We start from the raw sequence: 19,765 nt of genomic DNA, 5'->3' as shown, positions 1-19,765 counted from the left end.
TCACGAGTTTTATGTAATTTTTCATATTTTTATATTATTAAATTACATTATTACTTTTAATATATTGTTAACCCTAAGCTTAATTATTGGATCAAGCTCAAATTTTTAAATTTGAGCTTAAATATAAAGCCGAAATTAAACTTAAAAATAAATAAACATCGAGTGCAAACTCAGCTTCAAATTTTGAGTCAAATTGGACCTGGATAGTAGTAAGTTGGGCTCGGTTGGATTACACCAGTAGGCGTTGTAAATAGAATGCTATGAGCCTATGACCCTATCCACACAGCTATTGCAGTCACGCTACATAAAACCCTATCTTCGTTCTTTTGCTTCGGTTAAAATCCGCTTAACATCGAAGGCTCTTTGAACAGGTTTAAATGGCCACATTACAAAATTTTCTTTCATCATCTTTGACATACAATCTACCAAAGAAAATGTCATCTTCAGCTTTCTTACACCTGAGCACCTCTATCATACGTGCTCGCAATCCCCTCTTTCTTCCTTTTTCTTCCCCGCCCGCCCTCTCCCTCCGCTTCCACCGTTACACTTCCTCTACCGCCGCCCTCGACACACTTAACGCCAACACCGTTTCCGCTGAGCCTCAATCCCACCCCTGGCCCGAATGGGTCACTTTCATTGACAGATTAAAGTCCAAAGGTTACTTTGTTGAAGCTAATAATACTGTCACTTCCGATGCTGGCAATGATTATAAGGACATGAATTTTGTGAAAGACGCTTGTATTAGCTTTGCTCGTGACCGTTTCGATCTTTTCAAGTACTGGGTTCTTTCTCTTTTTCACTTTGCTGCTATTTGTTTATCGTCACTTCCATTTCTCCTCTAAATTAACTCAAAGTTCCTTTTGCTTGTTGTTTTTCTGTTCATTAACATAAATAAAACTATGTGTTTGATTAAAATCAACACTTAATTGGTTAAATGCAAATGCAAAAGCTCACTATTTGTTTTCTCTTTTAAAGACTAGTATTTAGGCTGGTTATTTCCTAAAGCTGATGGGGTAGAGTAAATGTGACAATGAAACATAGTCTTAGTTCTTATTTCGTCAAATGGAAGATTATTACTGTGCTTATGCTCCTACAACGTTAAAAGAAAGTAGGATTCTGAAGATTCATGAGGGGCAATGCAGTGCAGATGATCTGTTTTGTTGTAGTCAATTTATATAATACTAATGATCACAAATTTAACTTTCATGTTTCTGTTTAGTGCAGATTGTTATCTACTGATGATATTGAAACGGTTGTGGGGAGTGGATGTCCTAATGTTTTACGAAAATCCGTTAATTCAGCTAAAAGGTTGAGAGCCTATGTTCATCTCGACGAAGGGGATGTATGTCGTTTTCCTTATTAGCATTTTAGTTCTTTATCTTTAGTCGTATATTGCACATCGCAAGAAATATGCTCTTAATAGGATGAATCTGCAGTTATTTAAAATTTATTTGGTTTTTGAACATTCCTATGTCATGGAAAAGTGAAAACTTGGGTGTGGAAAGGCGCATTTTCTGCCAACTGCTCCGGCCTATAAGAACTTCAAGTGATGTCAGACTGAAGCACTTTTCTGCAGGTTTGTGGTGCTTGCAATCTGCGTGGTTCTTGCGATAGAGCTTATGTGATACTAAAGGAATCTGAAGCAGCTGCTCGTACTGTGGACATCGTGCGTATATTATTATCTTATGCCCTTGATCCCCTTGTTATTTTGGAGAGAGAGAAACCTCCTGGTAGAGAGCATATTGATGCATCTGCAAGGAATCTACTTTCAGACTTGACAAAATTGAGTGAGACGTCATGTGATGCTGAAATTCCTAAGCCTGCTGCTAAAGCTCGTCCTCGGAAGGAAAAACAAATTAGTGGCAATGATGATGCAGAGTTTAAAAATGTTGAAATGAAGAGAGGAGATTGGATGTGTCCCAAGTAAGTCTTATATGAAGCTTAATTGCTCGAGGTTATTTCCTGAGATTATGTTGAATAGAAAGTGAATGGATATGAACTTTATTCTCCTATGTCATCGCATTCTAAAATCTCTGCATGGAATTTCATGTTTATAAGCCAGGTTTGCTTCTGAATTGCAGATGTAACTTTTTGAACTTCTCTAGAAATCTGCAATGCCTAAAATGCAAAGAAGGTGGCCCTAAAAATGTTCGTGGAGAAGAAATTGAGATGAAGAAAGGAGATTGGCTTTGCTCAGAGTGAGTTTCCATTTAGCTTCCTAGCTGTCATCATCTATTATTTAATGCTTCCCAATTATACTAATTGCTTGTTATGAATGTTCACTGGGTGTGAAGCTCATCTTTATCACTATAGTACATTGTCATGCACTTTACTCTTTGTTGGTTCAGATTCAAAATACTGTGAGAATTTAATTAATATGTTTACAAGTTTGTTTGGATGACATATGTTGAAATGAGGGAATAAGATCATTAAATTTCTTGTGTAATAGTTGGTCAACTAAAAAGTCGGACATTTAGGCCTTACAGTTAAAAGTTATGGTTTGATACAACGGTTGGCAATTATTTTTCTGATGAGTGTGACTGTTTGTTCATTCTACCTTGGCTATTCATTGCTTTTTATGTTACAGGTGCAGTTTCATGAACTTTTCTAGAAATACAAGGTGCTTAAAGTGTAAAGCAGAGGGTCCAAAGATGGTTGCTACAGATGATGTTCAAATGAAGAAGGGGGATTGGAACTGCCCAGGGTAAGTTTCTTTTTGGTTTATATTGTTAAGAAGCCTTTTTGTTCTTCAAGAATATCCATCTTCAGTATAATTCTATTAAATAGAATTTGTACTGTAGTCCCATATTTTATGATCTGCTAGGTGATTTGGCCACATCCATGCTTGTCGTCTTGTTGCAAACTAAGTCTCATGCATATCGTATTAGCATAGATTGTAATAAAACACAATATAAAGTAATGGAAGAAAACGAAGAAATACCATGATGTGCACTAGGATCCTTAGGCTTTAGCATTCACTATTTTCAATCACGAGTTGCTGCTCCCAGCTTGAGCCCGTGAAGAATATATGCTTAATAACATAAAGCTGGTGAAGGGATATTGCAAAACCTAGCTTGCTATTCCTTCAAACCCATGCTTTTCTGTTTGTTATTGGGTTTTGGGTTCATCTGATTCTTATGCTGTGTATTTTGGTTTCTTTTTTGGGTTGAAGACATGTATCATGCTTGAGCATATGCCCGCAAAATGAGATGGGTATTTCACATGATTATAGAGTTAGCTTTTGGACAAATCGGTTTAATATTCAGTTTTCAAAGATATAAAAGTTTCACCGTTCCAATTTGTGGGAGAGAGAAAACAGGGGGGAACAAAGCAAAAGCCTGAAAACCAACAAGATCGAAAGTAAAGGGGCTAAATGGAGCTCTTTGAAATTTCATCGCATTAAAAAGAATTTAAATGTAACTGATGGAATACTAGTCATGGATTTACAGGGGATTAACTTGCTTCTGGTCTGCAATTTTGTAAAGTTTGATCCATTCATGCTTATCCTAATATTGATTTCCTCTATGCAGGTGTGGATTTATGAATTTTGCGAGTAATAGGAAATGTTTACGCTGCAAAGAGGCAAGGCCCAAGAGACAGTTGAATCCTGGAGAATGGGAATGCCCTTCGTATGTCTCTCTATTATCCCTCTCAAGTTCAGTTTTGATTGGAAAATTGATATATACTTACTAGTACAATATCCTGTGCAGATGTGATTTCTTGAATTATAGAAGGAACCAGGTTTGTCTAAAGTGCAAACATGAACGCCCTGAAGAAGCAACAAATGAGTATGATGAGCACACATGGAAGAGACCTCAGCGGTTCTAATAACATGAAGCCTTTGGCATTTGAGTACCATTCTTCAAAGTGCGCAATGGTAAGTGATTGCTTTTTGCTGCATGTTTGTCAAAGCCTATGGCATGCTTTTGAGTTTTGGGTTCCCATAGTATAGTTGTAGTTTGCCAATTTTTGCGGTTACAATGTATCATGCAAATGTTTACCACTTATGCAGGATGATGGAAAGTTTACGGTTTTTCTTTTCCTCCCTTTTTGTGGCCATCAAAGCTCATAGTTTGTTTTTGTGGCCATCAAAGCTCATAGTTTGGTAGACTTTAGGAAAATAAATAGGGCGTCTACCAAAATCGATCATGTAAACAGTAAATCACTAGTTTTCAGCAAATCTCCAAAACTAGGGAGTAAAACGATCAACATTGGAAAAAAAATAGTAAATGTAACATGGAGACTCTTGTATTAGAAGACTTTAAAAAATAAACAAATTAATCTTTATATATTTGAACTAAAAGTTTCAAAAAATAGGCAAATGAGTCCGGGACGGGCCATCTGCTACTCTATTGTTGTCCCTGACTGTGTGCCTAAACTAGACCCTCCAATCCCTCCTTCAAAGAGCACGAACCAAGGGTAATAATACCAGTAACTTATTATCTGCTGCATAACTGTTGCAGATTAACTCAATTAGCCCAACATTATCACTTTCAACATCGACCTGGTGAAAGCCTCTGCTCCAAGCAAAAATAAGACCCTCGTACATGGCCCTCACCTCAACCTGGAAACTGTCTCACCTAGTTCCATTGAGAAACGAGTTACCCAATTTCTATTAGACCCCCGAATAACTCCCCCAATACCTGCACGAGGTATGTGACATGTGAAAGAGCAATCGATATTCAGTTTGACCCACCCCTCTTTCGGTGTCTGCCAAGGCTCTGTAGCGACCTGACTACTCTTAAAACAGTCCTTCATTCTAGCATCTGAATAGCTTCTCGTCCAAGCCACACTAGTAGAGATTAATTCATGGCTACTACTGCTCATATTCTTGAAAACCGAATCATTTCTATTTTTGCAAAGCAGACAACAAGTTGTAGAGAAAAGGTTGGCTACTCACCTTCAACCATTACAATGTACCCCTCATTTTTCAGATTCCATTGAAGCCAAACATCGCCCGATGTTGTAAAGAACAAGTTCCAAGACGCAGCAGGTAGGATGGTTCTCCAGACCCCCTTAGCAAAGTGACAATCTCTCACTGTCTGCAATGTCGTTTCTGAGAACTCACCGCATCGTGGGCAAAAGCCTTCCTTTGTCATACCTCTATGCCTTCGCTCATCATAGTGTCATACCTGTATGCCTTAGCTCATCATAGTGAGTAAACGTGACTGGCCAAGTAACCATAAGAAGACTCGAACACGCTGTGGAGCAAGGACCTTCCAAGTTTCAAGACATAAATTACAAGAATTCATCACACCATTATCAAACAAACAGCCATATGTTTCAGCCATAGTGAAACGACCCCCCGATGACCATCTCCAAGTGAGTCGATCAGGACTTCCATCAAGCATTGGGGGCATTAAACCAACAATTCTGTTAACAGTGAGTGGAGGCAAAAGAGTTTCTAAACGATGAGAGAGTTTCGTCAACCTTCACTCCAGGTATGTGATATGCTTTAAGGGGGACAACATCATTCCAAAAACTAATCAATCTCCCATCACCAATGGACCAAACTACTCCCTTCGTCACGTGATGCCAAACGTTGGATAAGGAGCGCCAGGTATAAGAGTGGTTACTACGGTTGATACACACCAGGATCATTCCATGTACATTATTCTTATTACGTAAAATACGTACCCAATAAGAATCAGTATTAGCAAGGAGACTAAGCCCAATTTGAGTAGAAAAAGCTTGTTCTGCACTTGGAGACACCGAACACCTTGACCCCCTTTGTCAATTGGTCTACAGCAGTCTTCCCAGCGAACAAGAGCGGGCTTCTTTTTTGTGGAATTGGATCCCCAAATGAACCCACAGGTTATTCTTTCGATCTTCCGGCATGCAGAACCTGGAATGTGAGCAGAACTCATGAAATAGTTTAGTATAAAAAGGAGCACAAACTTCGCTAAGGTAATCCTACCGGGCATAGAGAGTTGACGGGCATCCTAACCATTAAACTTGGATCATACCTTATCCACAACAAACTGAAACGTGGAGATTGTGACGCGCTTATGAAAAATTGGCATTCCAAGATAATTTCCCAAATCTGTCACCATAACAAACCTGAGTCTCTCACTTGTGGCTAAAGTAGTCGGATCCGGAGTGTTGGAAGAAAAAAAAAAAATTGAGTCCCCTGCTTATTGATCTTGTGGCCCGAAGCTTGGCATAAAGGATTCCAGAACTTCATTAACTATCATAGCCTGACGTAAATCTACTCGACAAAACAAGATTAGGTTAGAGAAAGTGCTGGACCTCTACGGGAAAGCATCAACGGTTCCCAATTCTTCTCCGCAACAGCCTGATCAATCAAATGCCCCAGTCGCTCCATTCCCAAGACAAAAAAAAAAAATGGAGACAATGGGCTCCCTTAACGCACCCCGCGAGATGGAAGAAAAGACTCCCAAGACTGAACCATTCCAGAGAAATTCCAAGGATGCCGCGGTGACACAGTGCATAATAACATTGACGAATGAAACAGGAAGACAAGCATCCAATAAAGAGTCTTCAAGAAAATTCCATCGAATCTTGTCATAAGCCTTTTCTAAATCGATCTTGATCGCCATTCACCTACCGTTGTATGGGATATGGATAGCTTCTTAAGCAACTTCGCAATGTTCCTCCTAGTTTTGTGCAATCTACTTTTGCATGACCGAACGTAAACGATTAACAAAGGTCTTTGTAATAACTTTATAGAGAACCGTACAAAATTTGATACGTCGAAATTGGGCTAAAATCTCTTCTCCCGTCGCTTTTGGGATTAAGAGCAACAAAGTTCTATTAAGGTTAGGATCCTACCTAAGACCCTTGGAACACCCGTGTCACAAGATCTAGCACACTACCAACAATGATAAAATTTCTCATGGATCCATCAATACCCGACACTTTAAGTGGTGCCATACTAAAGACCGCTTGCCTAATTTCATCCATTGAAACCTTACTAACCAACAAGTCCTTCTCCCATGCACTAAGAAAAGGAAATTGGCCCGAACAAAGTAGACGAGGAGTTTATTGCGAATCCACAATGTACAACTGCTTATAAAATTTCACTGCATGGCATCAGAGAATATCACTCTCAAAGCACCAATTACCAACAATCTTAAGAGCCTCAATTCGATTCATCTTCCTACGGGCCAAAGTTTTGCTATGAAAGAATTTCATATTCCTATCGCCATTAAGAAGCCAATCGCTTCTCGGTTTCTGGTACCGGAGGATCTCTTCCTGACTCAAGATGCTCTCAAGCTCAACTTTAAGTTCTTGTTCCTGTCCTTGGAGTCGATTGGTGTCAAAATATTTAGAGAGCTTTCTGAACCCAACCCAATTGCAAAGATGTTACCATAAACACATTTATCCCACTCTTGGACTTTCAAAGTAAAATCATCCAAGTTAGTAACAATATCCTGAGTCCACTTCCAAGTTTCTTGTACAAGACCTCGAAATCGAGGGTACAATAACCAACTAGCTAAGAAACAAATTGGTCGATTAGTAGTAATGTGCGGCCTTGAAGACAGACAATAAAATCGGTTGATGATCAGACTTGGGTCTAGGAAGTTGCCTACGTTACTTTCAGGAGCGATCACATTCCGTAGATCATTACAAACTGCTCGATCAAGTTGCTAAAAAGGTTACCCCGATTCCAAGTGAACATAGGTCCCTGAGATCCCATGTCATGAAGACCATTATAAAAAATAAATGAGCGAAAAAGGTTAGACCCCGTCCGCATCAACTCCACTCCACCTTCCTCATCTCTGTGCAGAATTGAATTAAAATCACCAGATAAAACCCGAGGTTCAGCAACATCCATAGCCAAAAGATTGAGATCCTCCCATGAAAGCCTTCTCTTAAGGGCCTGAGGACTAGCAGAAACAGCAGTGCAAAGGACAGGCATAAATTTTTTCCAACATAGCAAAAATGATTGTGGCCATTATGTCCATTGCAAAGTTAGATTGATTTATTTGGTATACACATATATATACAAGTATGTATTTTATTGACCCAGGAAGGGAATTTCATCATGGATACTTGAAAATTTCTGAATCAATAATGCATGTATAATTTTGAAGTAAACAAACTACTTAAATTCGATAAAGCAAAGAACCCAACTGAAATTAGCATAAAGTACATGTTTTGATATTCGAGGCAAAAGATCGTTTTTCAACTTATGTTAATCTTTTTGGACTAGAATATTCTCTATGGTACAATGTAGGAGCTCTCTAGAACAAGGCCAAAGAAGCCGATCTATACATTTTTGCTATGGAGATTTAACTTTTGAAAAAAAACACATCTAATCTTAATACCAACACTGACAATTAGCGTGCAGCAGGTACAACATGCTCATTAGGTTCGTGTGCCCCCGCAGCAGCAATAGCATGCCTGCGTTGTCGCTCACGCAGATATAGAACAGTGAGTAGACAGACAAATAGTGTCAATATTGTTGCATTTCCTTCCTCCATGATCACATTCTCCACCCATTCTTCAACTCTAGGATAAACTTCAGGCAGGGAATCAATTATGTGGACCTAATCGAAACAACAAAATAGCAATGAGTCAGAAGACCTAACTAAAACAGCTGGTATAAAAACAGTTTTGAGATTCATGTACTTGGCAGAAATTCGGATCACTGTCTCACGGTGTGAATCCAGAACCAAGGATACTAAATTTTCATTATCAATATCTACACACTGCCAAGTTGCTTTCACAGGGTCTGAAGATGTTAGGCTCAGCTCCAGTTTTACAGTTAAAAAGTCCATGTGGTCAATGGAATGCGGACTAGTGGTTGCATTTGTATAACCGGAACACAGGACAGGGTGAGGACAACAAGTAACGGAGAAATGGTACATATTACAACTGAAGTTGACATTCAAATATGAGTGTGTGTATAAAAATATATATCCTGTTCAGTCTGTTCAATCACTTGTATTCAACTGTAAGCATTTGACAAAATGAACAGGACATAATTGCATTAAAGATTGAACAGGGCCCGATCTTCAGACATGCTCAGGCAGGGAGAGGCAAAAACAGAACATATACCACAAAGAGCAACTCACCAGGAAACTGTCAGCATAGTTCTTTCGTACCCACAAACTTGCTAGTGCCAGTGTGACAGGCAACTTTGCTGCAGGATCTAGCTCTAATGCCTGATCATAGTACCGCTTAGCAAGATGGAGGTCAAAAGGAAGTCCTTGGCCATGCTCATGCATGTATCCCAGGTTGAACATAGCTTGAGCATTCGATTGGGATTTTGCATGTTTGTAAGCTTCAGCTGCACGCTCATAATCCCTCACAGTTCCCTGAAAAAGAGAAGAAAATAGTTACAGAAAACCTCAGCCAAGTAATAAGATAGCAATATGCTCGGGTAAAGATTATCCCAAAAAGTAGACAGTACTTCTCTATAGAGACTAAGATACATACTCTGCCATAGTAATATGCATCCCCAATAAGTAATGCCGCATGTTCGTTACCCTGCTCGGAAGCTTGCCACCACAAAGAATGAGCACGTTGATGCCTTTCTGCATCTGTGCAAGCCCCAGATTCACCCATGCACATGCTGCGCTCACCATACTTGTCAAGGATCCATGCAGCATTACTCTGTGCTATCTCGTAACCTAGCTCAGCCATCCTAGAATACAAGAGGAATGCTTTGCCCATGTCACCTTTTAGGTATGATTCAAGTGCCCATCTAGAGAGGGAACTCCATGGTCCCCGTTCGGCAACTAGCTTGTATAATGCAGTAGCCTGGAAATGGGGAAGAAACTCTAATTATAATGTACATGGACATTAGGATCATTCATGATCCTAAAGGGATTCATGTCACAATTCATTCATGAAACATAAACAACGGTGAGCTATAATTATTGCAAACTTTTTTCTAAAGTAATTATAAGTTTCAAAATCTTCTACAGTGATCGGAGATTCGTTTTCCATTTAGGAATGAAATTGAAATACTGATGTAAGCTCTAGCATGCATATATTAACACTAAAACCTCAATGTAAATCAGGGAAATTTTCTGAAAAAACATTCCCCTGGTAATACATGCAAGGTGAAATTATTACATAAAGAAAACATAAATATAGAACCTTGAGGTTAAGCAAATGGAGTTTTAAGTATGTCATTCATAAAGATATAGAACTCTTAAGAAGGCAATCAGTTAAAAAACCAAAAAACTATAAGCATAAACCATGCTATTTACCATAGGAAGATTCTTTTTAAGCCCAACACCAGTATGAAACATCTTAGCCAACTGATAAAACGCCTTTGGTTGACCTGCATTGGCTGCCACAATAAAACACTTACAAGCAATCTTCACATCCCTCTTCACTCCGATCCCTTTAAGGTACATTACTCCTAAATTATAGTGCCCACCAGCATCTTCATTATCAGCAGCCTTGTCGAAGTATTCTTTTGCCTGCAAAAAAGTAAAGAATCACATTCTGGCCCAACTCTGCACTTAACATACCAACTATAACCACACGCTATCCAGATATAGTTTTTTGTCTTCACTCTTAAAGGGTTTGAAACTGTACGTTTTTTCTTTTAAAAATGGAAAAATTTATCCAATGAATTGTCAGTAGCCTCAAATCTTACAAAAATCTTACAAAAGGAACAGACAACAGCCATGGAAATCAACAACTATTCTTAGATTCAAAACTATGTATATCTAACCCATTAATAACTGTCATCAATCTAAGCTATAAAACATCATGATCCATCCAGATTAGTAATAGAAGAAAGAACAACTTTAAAATAGAAATCAGAATAAGTCTGCCATAAGTTTCAAATTATAAAACATTCAATGAAGTGAAAAACTATAAAACAGTGCAAGTATAGCCAAACGGCATTGAATATAAAGATAATTCATATTGAACTAAGATTTTCAGGTAAACAATGTAAGCCAAGAACATCTGATTTGAAAGCACAATGCCTATGTCAAGACACCAGCACAAGTAAAAAACAAGGCACACTGATCTAAAGCACGGTCGGGATAACAAGACAAAAAAAAAAAAATAGTGAAGAGAAAAATGAACATACTTTGGTATAGTTCTTCTCCACACCATAGCCTTTAACATGTAAATAGCCCATCCCATTGTAAGCTGAATAAAGCCCATGTTCGGATGCAAGTGAAAGCCACTCAAGAGCCTTGGTATAATTCCTTTCAATTCCAGCCCCTCTAGCATAAATCTCACCAAGAAGTTCAAGAGACCTAGGCTCCCCTTTATCCACAGCTTTCAAAAACCACATCAAAGCCTTGGAATGATCACGGCGCAACCCTCTCAATCCGAAATAGTAAAAAAGACCCATTTTGTACATAGCACCGGCATTCCCTTTCTGTGCTTGATATTCCAATATCTGAAAATCTTCATCGTCTTCACCTCTTGATTTCTTCAAAGCTTCCTTGTTCTCCTCAGCTCCATTGTGTATCCTAATCGGTTCTATTACCGGCGAATCTTTGGATATCAAGAAACTGTTTACCGCTGTTTCTGCCAGTTCAGCATATAATTTAACAGCTTTTTCATGCATCTGAAAGTTTTAAAAAACAATAAATGTTTAGGAAAATTGGGGGGAAAAGCCACAAAAGGAGATATCAGATTTCTTTAAAAAAATAAAGGAAGAAAGAAAAGAGAAGCTTACATCTTGACGCGAGTAAGTGTAAGCCAAAGCCATCTTGGACTGGGCATTACCACCTTCGGCAGCGAAATAATGATTCAAAAATGCTTTAGCTTTGTTTCTCTCACGCATCATCCCCATCCCGTACAAAAAACCTAACACCGAACGAGCGTGCGGATCACCGTCCGCATTAGCAGCGGTCTCGATCTCAGCCGCGGCTTCCTCCATCAACCTGGCGTCTCCGTTGTTGGAAGCGGAGATGATTTTTTGGACGGCGGCGTAGTAAGAATCGAGGGAAGTATCATGAGAAGGGGAGAGAAGGGTAGTAGGTGGCTCGAAGAGACGGCGCCAAGATCCAGGATCGAGCTCATCATCAGGCTTAACATGAGTACCGCCGAAGTCATCGTCGTCCCAAGAAGAATCGGAATCGAGAGGGGAAGCGTCGTCGTTTTGGACATCCTTGAGGTCGTCTTGGGAGAGAACGAGAACGAAAGGGCGGGCGAGGAGGGGAAACGGGAAAAGGGAGAAAAGGAGGAGGAAGAGGAAAAGGAAGAGATGGCAGCTTGACCTAGACATGATGATGATGATGATGTAGGTGTGTGTCGGAAACAGGGAGGATTTGTCGGAGCACTGGATTTGTTGGGGGAAAAGGTAAAAGAATACCTGTGATTTGGGGGGGGAGAAGAAGTCACATGAGATCAGAAGACGGTCGAATCGAGATATCCATTCCAGAGACTGAAAGAGAAACAGAGATAGAGATAGAGAGAGAGAGAGAGAGAGAGGTGCTTCATTCTTGCCACGTTTACATTTGTCATTCACCCAATCACTTTTTGCCATGTCAACCTGCATCCTTCGGTTTTCCTTCAATTATTTGGTTAAGATTTGATACAAGTCCCTTTACTCTTCTCAATTTTAGAATTTAGTCCCTTTACTTTTATTTGACTTCAGTCCTCTACTTTTCATATTTCAAAATTCAGATCTAATTGTTAACACTGATTTTTTTTTGTTAAATTTATGGGTGAGACATTTTAATATAAAAAAATACTCGCTTAGTAGCAATGTAATTGAAAAAAGGTTTGTAATGAACTTAAATTTTAAAATCTAAAATGTAAGGGACTAAATTGCTAGAAATAAAAGAATAGGGACTAAATTTCTAATTTGAGAAGAGTAGGGGATTGATAGCATATTTGAACCTAGTTTTTCTACTCAATTCATAAAAGGGATAATATAAATTTGATCCCCTAAACTTGATAACTAGGTTCACTTTGGTACACGTACTTTTTTATTCACTTTAGCACTTGAACTTGACAACAAAGACTATTTTGGTCCCTAAACTTGAAAAATATAAAAGTTTGGTGATGAAACTTTAAAAAACAAAAAGTTTAATGATATGACATTCTTAGATTGTATCGCATAATGACATATCCTGTGTTTTAATAGTCGAACTGGTGGTTGAACAGACCAAACCGCTAGTTACCAATTCAACTAGTTCAATCGGTTCAACTCTTAGATCAATAATAATTAAAATTTCATGAAATTTTAAAAAAATAAAAATTAAAAAAAATTATTAAACGAGATTAATTTGTTCAACTATTGATTTTTTATCTCAATTTTTTATTTTTACCAATGTCAAATAGTTTTCGAGTAAATTGGTTCAAGCCCTTTGTTCGGATTGTTATATCAATCAATTTTTGGTTTATCTGATCCAATCTTGTTCTAGTAACAGTGGCTACATCATTAAATCTTAATAGAATACAAGCTCAGGACCAAAAAGATCAAAATGAACAAAATATATATATAAATACCAAAGTATTTTGTTATTCCGTATTATTATTCACTAATAAATCTTTAATTTATTCACTGCCGAACAAAAATTGATTAAATTTTTGCATTTGATAAATAGAAATTGTGATTTTATTTAGAGAAATAATTTTATTTGATAATAAAAGTTAATGCTTCTTTGAAAGTTTAATATATATATATACATTAATTCTAAAATTGATAAAAAAAAAAAAACTTATATGAAATTAAGAATATAACCCGGGATTGATTTTTATTGACTTATATATTGATATTAAAGTTTTTTATAAAAATTATAAACAAGGTAGTAACTAGAAATAAAACAATCACATTATGTAAAATTTTACATGGCTAGCCGTTGGTTTAGTAGAAACTTTATGATCAGTTTGACATGCATGCATTTTTTTGTTTAGAAAATCTGTAGCTTCGAAATAGTAAGTTTCAGATTTAAAACCCAATTAACCTATAAATTCATAGTTGGTATATGAAGTTATATGGTTACCGCATAATTAAAAGCAAAAGTTCATCCGTTTGCTTTCTAAACATTTTAACGATTTGATCAATATAATTTATAGTTAACTACAAACTTTAATAATAGAAGACTGGATATAGCATCATAACTTCTTCTTCTCTAATTAAAAAAAAAAAAAAAGCCCAGCCCCCATCGGGTCAGTTTAATAAAACATATGGTACAGTTTTCCTAAGATATTGCCAAGTCTTGGCATTATTGATATGTTTCACATGCATATGCAAGGAAAGGGGCATTACAGATAGCCGGAGTCTAACTTCCTTTCATTCATAGGCATAGGCTCAAAATCAGCTTGCATATTGGGCAATCTTACTTTCAAGTGTAGTTTTATCAGCCCCAACTACCTTATCAACTTCCTTTCCATTTCTTATAAAGAAGAAGGTAGGAACACTGCTAATGTTCCATCGCGCTGCCACATCCCTACCCTCGTCTATATCCACTTTTAAGAACACTACCTTTGCATATTTTGCAGCTAAACTCGTATAGAGAGGAGAAATGAAGCGGCAGGGACCACACCACGTTGCGGTGAAGTACAATATCATCAGCCGTGATGTTCTTGTAGCAGCATTTAACTTAATTTCCAGCTCGCTGGTGGAATGAACGCCAATAACCTGGCCTATCATTCGAAAAACAATAGTAAGGTTAACATATAGGAATTATGTCCCATAACTCATGTAAAGTAATTCATACGCACACAAAAGGAATGATATTAATGGTAATTGATCAATAAGTGTCTTAGGATCGAGAAGTCTGAAATTGTCTAAATGCAACTGTATGAAGATCAACAAGGTCATCTAACCAAGCTATTGATGATTTATTATATGCATTGAACGATGATTATGGTGAACCCAGGAAACTAAAGCATAGACTAATTCACATCATGCAAAGAGTAGCACAAGAAGTTTTAAGGCCTTCCCTAGGGATTCTTACGAGAAACATAAGCATCTTTTAGATGCAGGTAGTCTCAGTTCATCAAAGATATCAGTCTTTCTAAAGAGTATTTCAATTGAGGCCTATATAAAGCATTTACCATAAGAAAAATGAAGGAGAAAGAAAACAATCCCTACCATCTTTAAAAGCAGATAATGCTTCCTGATCCTGCACAAATTCAAAGATAAATAAGTTTCAGAATATATGCGGTGACCCGCTTATACACGACAGAACAAAAGTTAGGAATGGATGGGAATACTTGGCTGACAATATATTAAGTTATTTGGCTCATAGCCCCTACCACTGCATAGAGAATAAGAACTAAAACATCATAAGCTTCCCTTGTAATCCTATCTAACAACACCAAAATGCACGACACCCTAGATCCATGAATCAGCCCATGCTGACCATGTCCAAATGTACTAAAACATCCGAGTTCTTGCTCGGATAACTAAATTACTTTAATGAAGTAACCTCTCCTAGACAAAGAAAATAGAAAATAATTTAGGCTTAAGCATCAGGCGCACCCTAAACTTTATTTTAATAAGAGGCTCCTTCTTCTAAATCATAACGAATCCATGGCAAAGTTAATGCGCCAGAAGTGATAAGTATTTATGCCACATAAATACAATCAAATTAATTAATTCATCTTACTTGTGCCTCAGCTTTCTTCTGTTGCCTCTGACGTTCACTCCTTTTTAGTTCCCTTTCTTTCCGCAGGCGTTCATATTTCCTGCGATGCTCTTCAATTTTGTGTGCATTAGGTTCCACCTGCAAAGTAAAGGGTTGCCATGAGAAAGCATTTGCAGATGAACACTAATGAAAGAACAGAAATGTTACCTTTTTGAGTACGGAACCAATCTCCTCATCATAATCTAACTTTGACGCTACATGCAGATCACTTGCTGCTTCTTCCCATTGGCCAAGCATGGCCCTTGCCATCCCTCGAACTTTATATCCTTTTGCTGAGTCAGGATTGATCTACACATAAAAAGTTAACTTCAAGCCATCAGCATGATACCAAGCAAAAATAAAATAAAACCACAGACTCTTTAGCATGATTTTTGTTTGTGACCTAAGCAAGCACTGAGAGAAATGGGATGGTACCTTTAAAGCTGCATCAGCATCACGGATTGCAGCATTTGGTTGGCTCAATTTAACAAAGACACTAGCTGAAAACAAGCATATCAGAAATTTAAGAGAGAAAAATGTTTTGGAAAAAATTATAAATTATGTTGCAAATAAAATTACCTCTAGTTGCATATAGTATTGCTGAGGTGGGATTTAACATGATAGCTTCTGTTAGATAATCTATAGCTTCATCCAGCTTACCTGAGGAAGGAAAGAAACTGTGAATTTGTAAAGAAATAAATAGGTAAAAGAAAACACATCATGAATTCAAAAGGTCAAGTATGCCTCCAGATATCGCATCCATGGCTTTTAATTTTTCCGATTGAGCAGCATCCCGCTTTTCTTCTGTAACTTCAACCGAAGGGTCTCCCATCTGAATTAAGAAAAGACACAAAACATTTACAAGTTTAACATGAAACTCCATCACAGTCCAGTTAACTGAAGTAAATATAGTTGGATTATCACTCACTTTTTGTGGAGGATTGTTGTCAGGTTCCACAACACCGTTATTATCTAACTCGACATCGGACTCAATAATATCATCATCTTCTTCATTTGAAAAATAGGGTTTCTTGTCATCAGAGTGTTGCTCAGGCTCTGCCATTTTAACACCACCTCTATCCTGAAAATTGGCATAAATGACAAGAGCCAAATGAAGTTCACCATCATCATTAAAGAAAATCTTATTAGACCAGAAAATAATTCACTTTTTGCTAAAATCATTACATACTAAAAACATAAAGAAGGAAAAAGTACTTTCTCTCTTCCAAAGCAGGAAGCAATTAGACAATTGATTTACTTGAACACTAGCTCGATGAAAAGAAATAAAATCAGTGGTAAGAAGATAAATCCTAAGCAAATATACCCAAGTCTTGGATAAAGAACATGAAGATATAATAATCAAATTTTGATAGAAAAATCGAAACTTTGGTAAATAAGCTGAATCTTACCGTCCGTGGGTCGGTTGGAATTTGAGCTCCCAGACTTCAAAAATAAATCAAAACATGGCAACCCTCATCAACAAATCAGAAGAAAAAGCAATTATATTAAGTATAAGCTGGAAAAAAGATTACCTTAGGAGATAGGACTTGAAGAAGGAAAGAGAGGGAGTGTGGATAATTGAAGGGTTTGATTTGCACTGATCAACAAGGAGCTTTAAGTCTGCTACCTTTGAAGCATCCATCACAGTAGCATATGCCTCTCTCTCTCTCTCTCTCTCTATGCTTTCTTTTTTTTCCGTTCAGGATCCAAAAGCAAGTGAAGAAGTAGGATGGTGATGCTAACCAAGGTGGTGCCCCCACTTTTTTTATCAAACTGAAAGCGATGATGTCTAGATTGATCCACAAGGGTCCAGGGAACTACTGGTGGACCTCAGCGTACAACATCATTCTCTTTCCTTCTTCACTATAATTAAGGGGGAAAATCCTGTACAACCTATATTAGATACATTTTTTTTTTGTAATGGAACACCAAATCCCGTTCTTGTAAACTTCAGATTATCCATTTTTAATTATGTCGACTTCACACTTTTAAATTTCAAATACTTTTAATGAAATATCTGACATTTTAAAAGAACTTTAATGCATTATCCAAATTTCATATTATAATTTTCCATTCTAAAATATTTTTATAATTTAAAATTAGATCCAAAACAAATTTCAAATTCTGAGTCCTGGTCACAGAGATTCAAAGATCAATCGGAGAATGCCTCACGGGCTCTTGTATTAAAGCAAATAGTTAATTAAATATTTTATGCCTAAGCTTACTTTTAATATTTAATTTAGTATTTGAATTTTTTATCTTAATTTGGTACATAAATTTAGCTTTAAAGCTCAAGTTTTTATCTGAATTTTTTCAATTTAGCACTTGTTTTTTTTGTCACGATTAAGTGCCTAAGTTTAGTTTAAATGTTCAATTTGTTATTTGAGTATTTTTACCAATTTTTTATTATTAGAGATACACATTAACTATTCATTATGCCACGTAATGTCATTTGATCTAAGTATCAAACTATAACATTGAAACCAAACTTAGGTGTCTTAGTATATTGAACCAATAATATATTAAAAAAACCAATGGTAGGACAAGTTTTTAAGGGGTACAGTAACATTTAGTCATTGAATTTTGCAACTTTCCCACATTGGTCCCTGAATTTTCTTTGGATTTTGTTAAAGATGTGACAATGTGACACTATGAGATCATATCATCTCATTACTTAAAAATTTTAAAATTTTTATATAAAATTTAAAAAAATATATTTTTAAATAATGATATGACATAATCTTAAAGTGCCACGTCATCATATATTAACATAATTAAAGTTAAGAGACTAAATTAAGAAAAGCTTGGTATAGGAATTATAAAAGATGAAAATGTGTGGATGTATATGTTAGCATTATGATTAATGGCAGACAATTTTAATGGCAAACAATCCAAAGTGGTGCAAGTTTAGCACCCTAAAGTTGACTTTGAAAAAGTGGCATGGGATAATTTTTTTTGGTCCTTGAGATAATGGGCTATTTCTTGTTTGGTCCTTGAACCTCAACTATAAATAGGCCTTCTCATTTCTCATTTCAAATTATCCCAACCAATCTTTCCCTCTTAGTTTTCTCTCTTCTCCCATTTGAGAATTCTTAAGGAATTCTATTTGTTTGTAATATTTTGGAGATAGTAAAGTTATCATCTGGTGTTAGTGCCCGAGGACGTAGGTATAATTTACCGAACCTCGTTAAAACTCTTGTGTTCTTTTTTGTCCTATTTTTCTTTCAATATTTGAGGTATAATAGTAGTATTTAATTGTGCTATTAAATTACTATAAAAGGGATATTCGACTAAGGAAAGACTTAGTATTTAAGAGATCCTTGTGATCCACCTCTTCCCCGGAATTGAACTTTGTGTGATTTTTAGTACAATAATTTACACGCTCCAACCTATTGGAACAACAAGTGGTATCGAGCCAAGGTTAATCGTAGTATGCTCTGTGGTTGCGCTTTAACCGATCTTCCACATCGTAAAAGATTTCCTTAGGTATATTGAAAGATTATAGAGAAAACGGTTGGTGTAAGAGCTTCAACATCGTCCATATGGACAAGACCGACAATTGCAAATGCAAGATTGGCCGTGGAGATCTTTGATGGCACGGGCCATTTTGGTATGTGGCAAAGTGAGGTTCTAGATGCCCTTTTCAGCAGGTCTAGACATTGCCATTGATGAAGAAAACCGATGATGTACAGGAGAAAGATTGGAAGGCGATCAATCGGTTGGCATGTGGCACAATTCGATCATGCCTTTCTCGAGAGCAGAGGTATGCTTTTTCAAAGGAGACTTCGCAAATAAGTTGTGGGTGGCACTTGAAGAAAAATTTTGAAGAAAAACAGTCAAAATAAGCTCCACTTGAAGAAAAGACTGCTTTCGCTTCACTTACGCCCAAGTACCACAATGAATGATCACATCACCAAATTTAATCGCTTAGTCACCGATTTGTTGAATATGGATGAGACATTCAAAGATGAAGATTTGGCTTTGATGTTGTTGGGGTCACTTCCGAGGAGTTTGAGTTCCTAGAAACTACTCTACTTCATGGCAGGAGTGATATATCTCTGAGCGAAGTCTCGCGGCTTTATACTGCTTATGAACAGAGAAAGAAGGACAAACAAAAACTCAATCGAGATACTGAAGCTTTAGTAGTCCGAGGTCGTTCATACACTCGGAAGAAAACTCAAAAGGGGAGATCAAAGTCAAAGTTCAGACTCGGGAAAGATGAACGTGCCTTTTGT

The 19,765-nt window shown here is 37.1% G+C and overlaps 3 protein-coding genes and 1 long non-coding RNA gene across 6 annotated transcripts; 1 reads left to right on the top strand and 3 right to left on the bottom strand.

The window, feature by feature from the left end:
* Positions 1-257: 257 nt before the first annotated feature.
* LOC108453996 (zinc finger protein VAR3, chloroplastic) lies at positions 258-4,303 on the top strand. 2 transcript variants are annotated; one of them, XM_017752271.2, is made up of 8 exons: positions 258-775; positions 1,225-1,342; positions 1,577-1,923; positions 2,082-2,198; positions 2,588-2,704; positions 3,531-3,629; positions 3,711-3,877; positions 4,013-4,303. In XM_017752271.2, the coding sequence occupies exons 1-7, from the start codon at positions 378-380 to the stop codon at positions 3,826-3,828; spliced, it is 1,314 nt and encodes a 437-aa protein (XP_017607760.1). In that variant the 5' UTR covers positions 258-377; the 3' UTR covers positions 3,829-3,877; positions 4,013-4,303. The 2 variants fall into 2 exon arrangements, with proteins under 2 accessions (XP_017607760.1, XP_017607759.1); XM_017752270.2 differs by having other exon boundaries at positions 3,711-4,303.
* Positions 3,767-6,840, bottom strand: LOC128284245 (uncharacterized). Its single transcript, XR_008274627.1, has 2 exons — positions 5,967-6,840; positions 3,767-5,845 (listed from the first exon to the last, which is right to left on the bottom strand). It is a non-coding gene; the product is annotated as an uncharacterized LOC128284245 (long non-coding RNA).
* Positions 6,841-8,102: 1,262 nt separating this feature from the next.
* LOC108457052 (ERAD-associated E3 ubiquitin-protein ligase component HRD3A-like) lies at positions 8,103-12,463 on the bottom strand. Its single transcript, XM_017755862.2, has 6 exons — positions 11,624-12,463; positions 11,024-11,512; positions 10,185-10,400; positions 9,406-9,729; positions 9,042-9,284; positions 8,103-8,513 (listed from the first exon to the last, which is right to left on the bottom strand). The coding sequence occupies exons 1-6, from the start codon at positions 12,446-12,448 to the stop codon at positions 8,304-8,306; spliced, it is 2,307 nt and encodes a 768-aa protein (XP_017611351.2). The 5' UTR covers positions 12,449-12,463; the 3' UTR covers positions 8,103-8,303.
* Positions 12,464-13,929: 1,466 nt separating this feature from the next.
* Positions 13,930-17,482, bottom strand: LOC108454007 (TPR repeat-containing thioredoxin TDX). Of its 2 annotated transcripts, XM_017752285.2 has the most exons (10): positions 17,063-17,473; positions 16,940-16,973; positions 16,459-16,611; positions 16,275-16,362; positions 16,110-16,190; positions 15,966-16,030; positions 15,699-15,839; positions 15,513-15,629; positions 14,996-15,026; positions 13,930-14,544 (listed from the first exon to the last, which is right to left on the bottom strand). In XM_017752285.2, the coding sequence occupies exons 1-10, from the start codon at positions 17,170-17,172 to the stop codon at positions 14,216-14,218; spliced, it is 1,149 nt and encodes a 382-aa protein (XP_017607774.1). In that variant the 5' UTR covers positions 17,173-17,473; the 3' UTR covers positions 13,930-14,215. The 2 variants fall into 2 exon arrangements, with proteins under 2 accessions (XP_017607774.1, XP_052877860.1); XM_053021900.1 differs by lacking the exon at positions 16,940-16,973 and having other exon boundaries at positions 17,063-17,482.
* Positions 17,483-19,765: the final 2,283 nt, after the last annotated feature.

Source organism: Gossypium arboreum, chromosome 11 (assembly GCF_025698485.1).
Source record: "Gossypium arboreum isolate Shixiya-1 chromosome 11, ASM2569848v2, whole genome shotgun sequence".
NCBI classification, from domain to species: domain Eukaryota; kingdom Viridiplantae; phylum Streptophyta; class Magnoliopsida; order Malvales; family Malvaceae; genus Gossypium; species Gossypium arboreum.
The sequence above is the reverse complement of the archived record's forward strand: the minus strand, read 5'-3'. Positions and strand labels throughout refer to the sequence as shown.

What these genes read in the sequence shown, in the direction of transcription:
- LOC108453996 (XM_017752271.2), top strand. Translation starts at nt 378, where the DNA reads ATGGCCACATTACAAAATTTTCTTTCATCATCTTTGACATACAATCTA. An exon ending in TTCATCTCGACGAAGGGGAT is followed by an intron (nt 1,343 to 1,576) that starts GTATGTCGTTTT and finishes ACTTTTCTGCAG; the next exon opens with GTTTGTGGTGCTTGCAATCT. An exon ending in GGAGATTGGCTTTGCTCAGA is followed by an intron (nt 2,199 to 2,587) that starts GTGAGTTTCCAT and finishes TTTATGTTACAG; the next exon opens with GTGCAGTTTCATGAACTTTT.
- LOC108457052 (XM_017755862.2), bottom strand. Translation starts at nt 12,448, where the DNA reads ATGCAGGTTGACATGGCAAAAAGTGATTGGGTGAATGACAAATGTAAA. An exon ending in ATGCATATTACTATGGCAGA is followed by an intron (nt 9,285 to 9,405) that starts GTATGTATCTTA and finishes TCTCTTTTTCAG; the next exon opens with GGAACTGTGAGGGATTATGA. An exon ending in ACTATGCTGACAGTTTCCTG is followed by an intron (nt 8,514 to 9,041) that starts GTGAGTTGCTCT and finishes TGTTTCGATTAG; the next exon opens with GTCCACATAATTGATTCCCT.
- LOC108454007 (XM_017752285.2), bottom strand. Translation starts at nt 17,172, where the DNA reads ATGGATGCTTCAAAGGTAGCAGACTTAAAGCTCCTTGTTGATCAGTGC. An exon ending in ACAACAATCCTCCACAAAAA is followed by an intron (nt 16,363 to 16,458) that starts GTGAGTGATAAT and finishes TTCTTAATTCAG; the next exon opens with ATGGGAGACCCTTCGGTTGA. An exon ending in AATACTATATGCAACTAGAG is followed by an intron (nt 16,031 to 16,109) that starts GTAATTTTATTT and finishes GCTTGTTTTCAG; the next exon opens with CTAGTGTCTTTGTTAAATTG.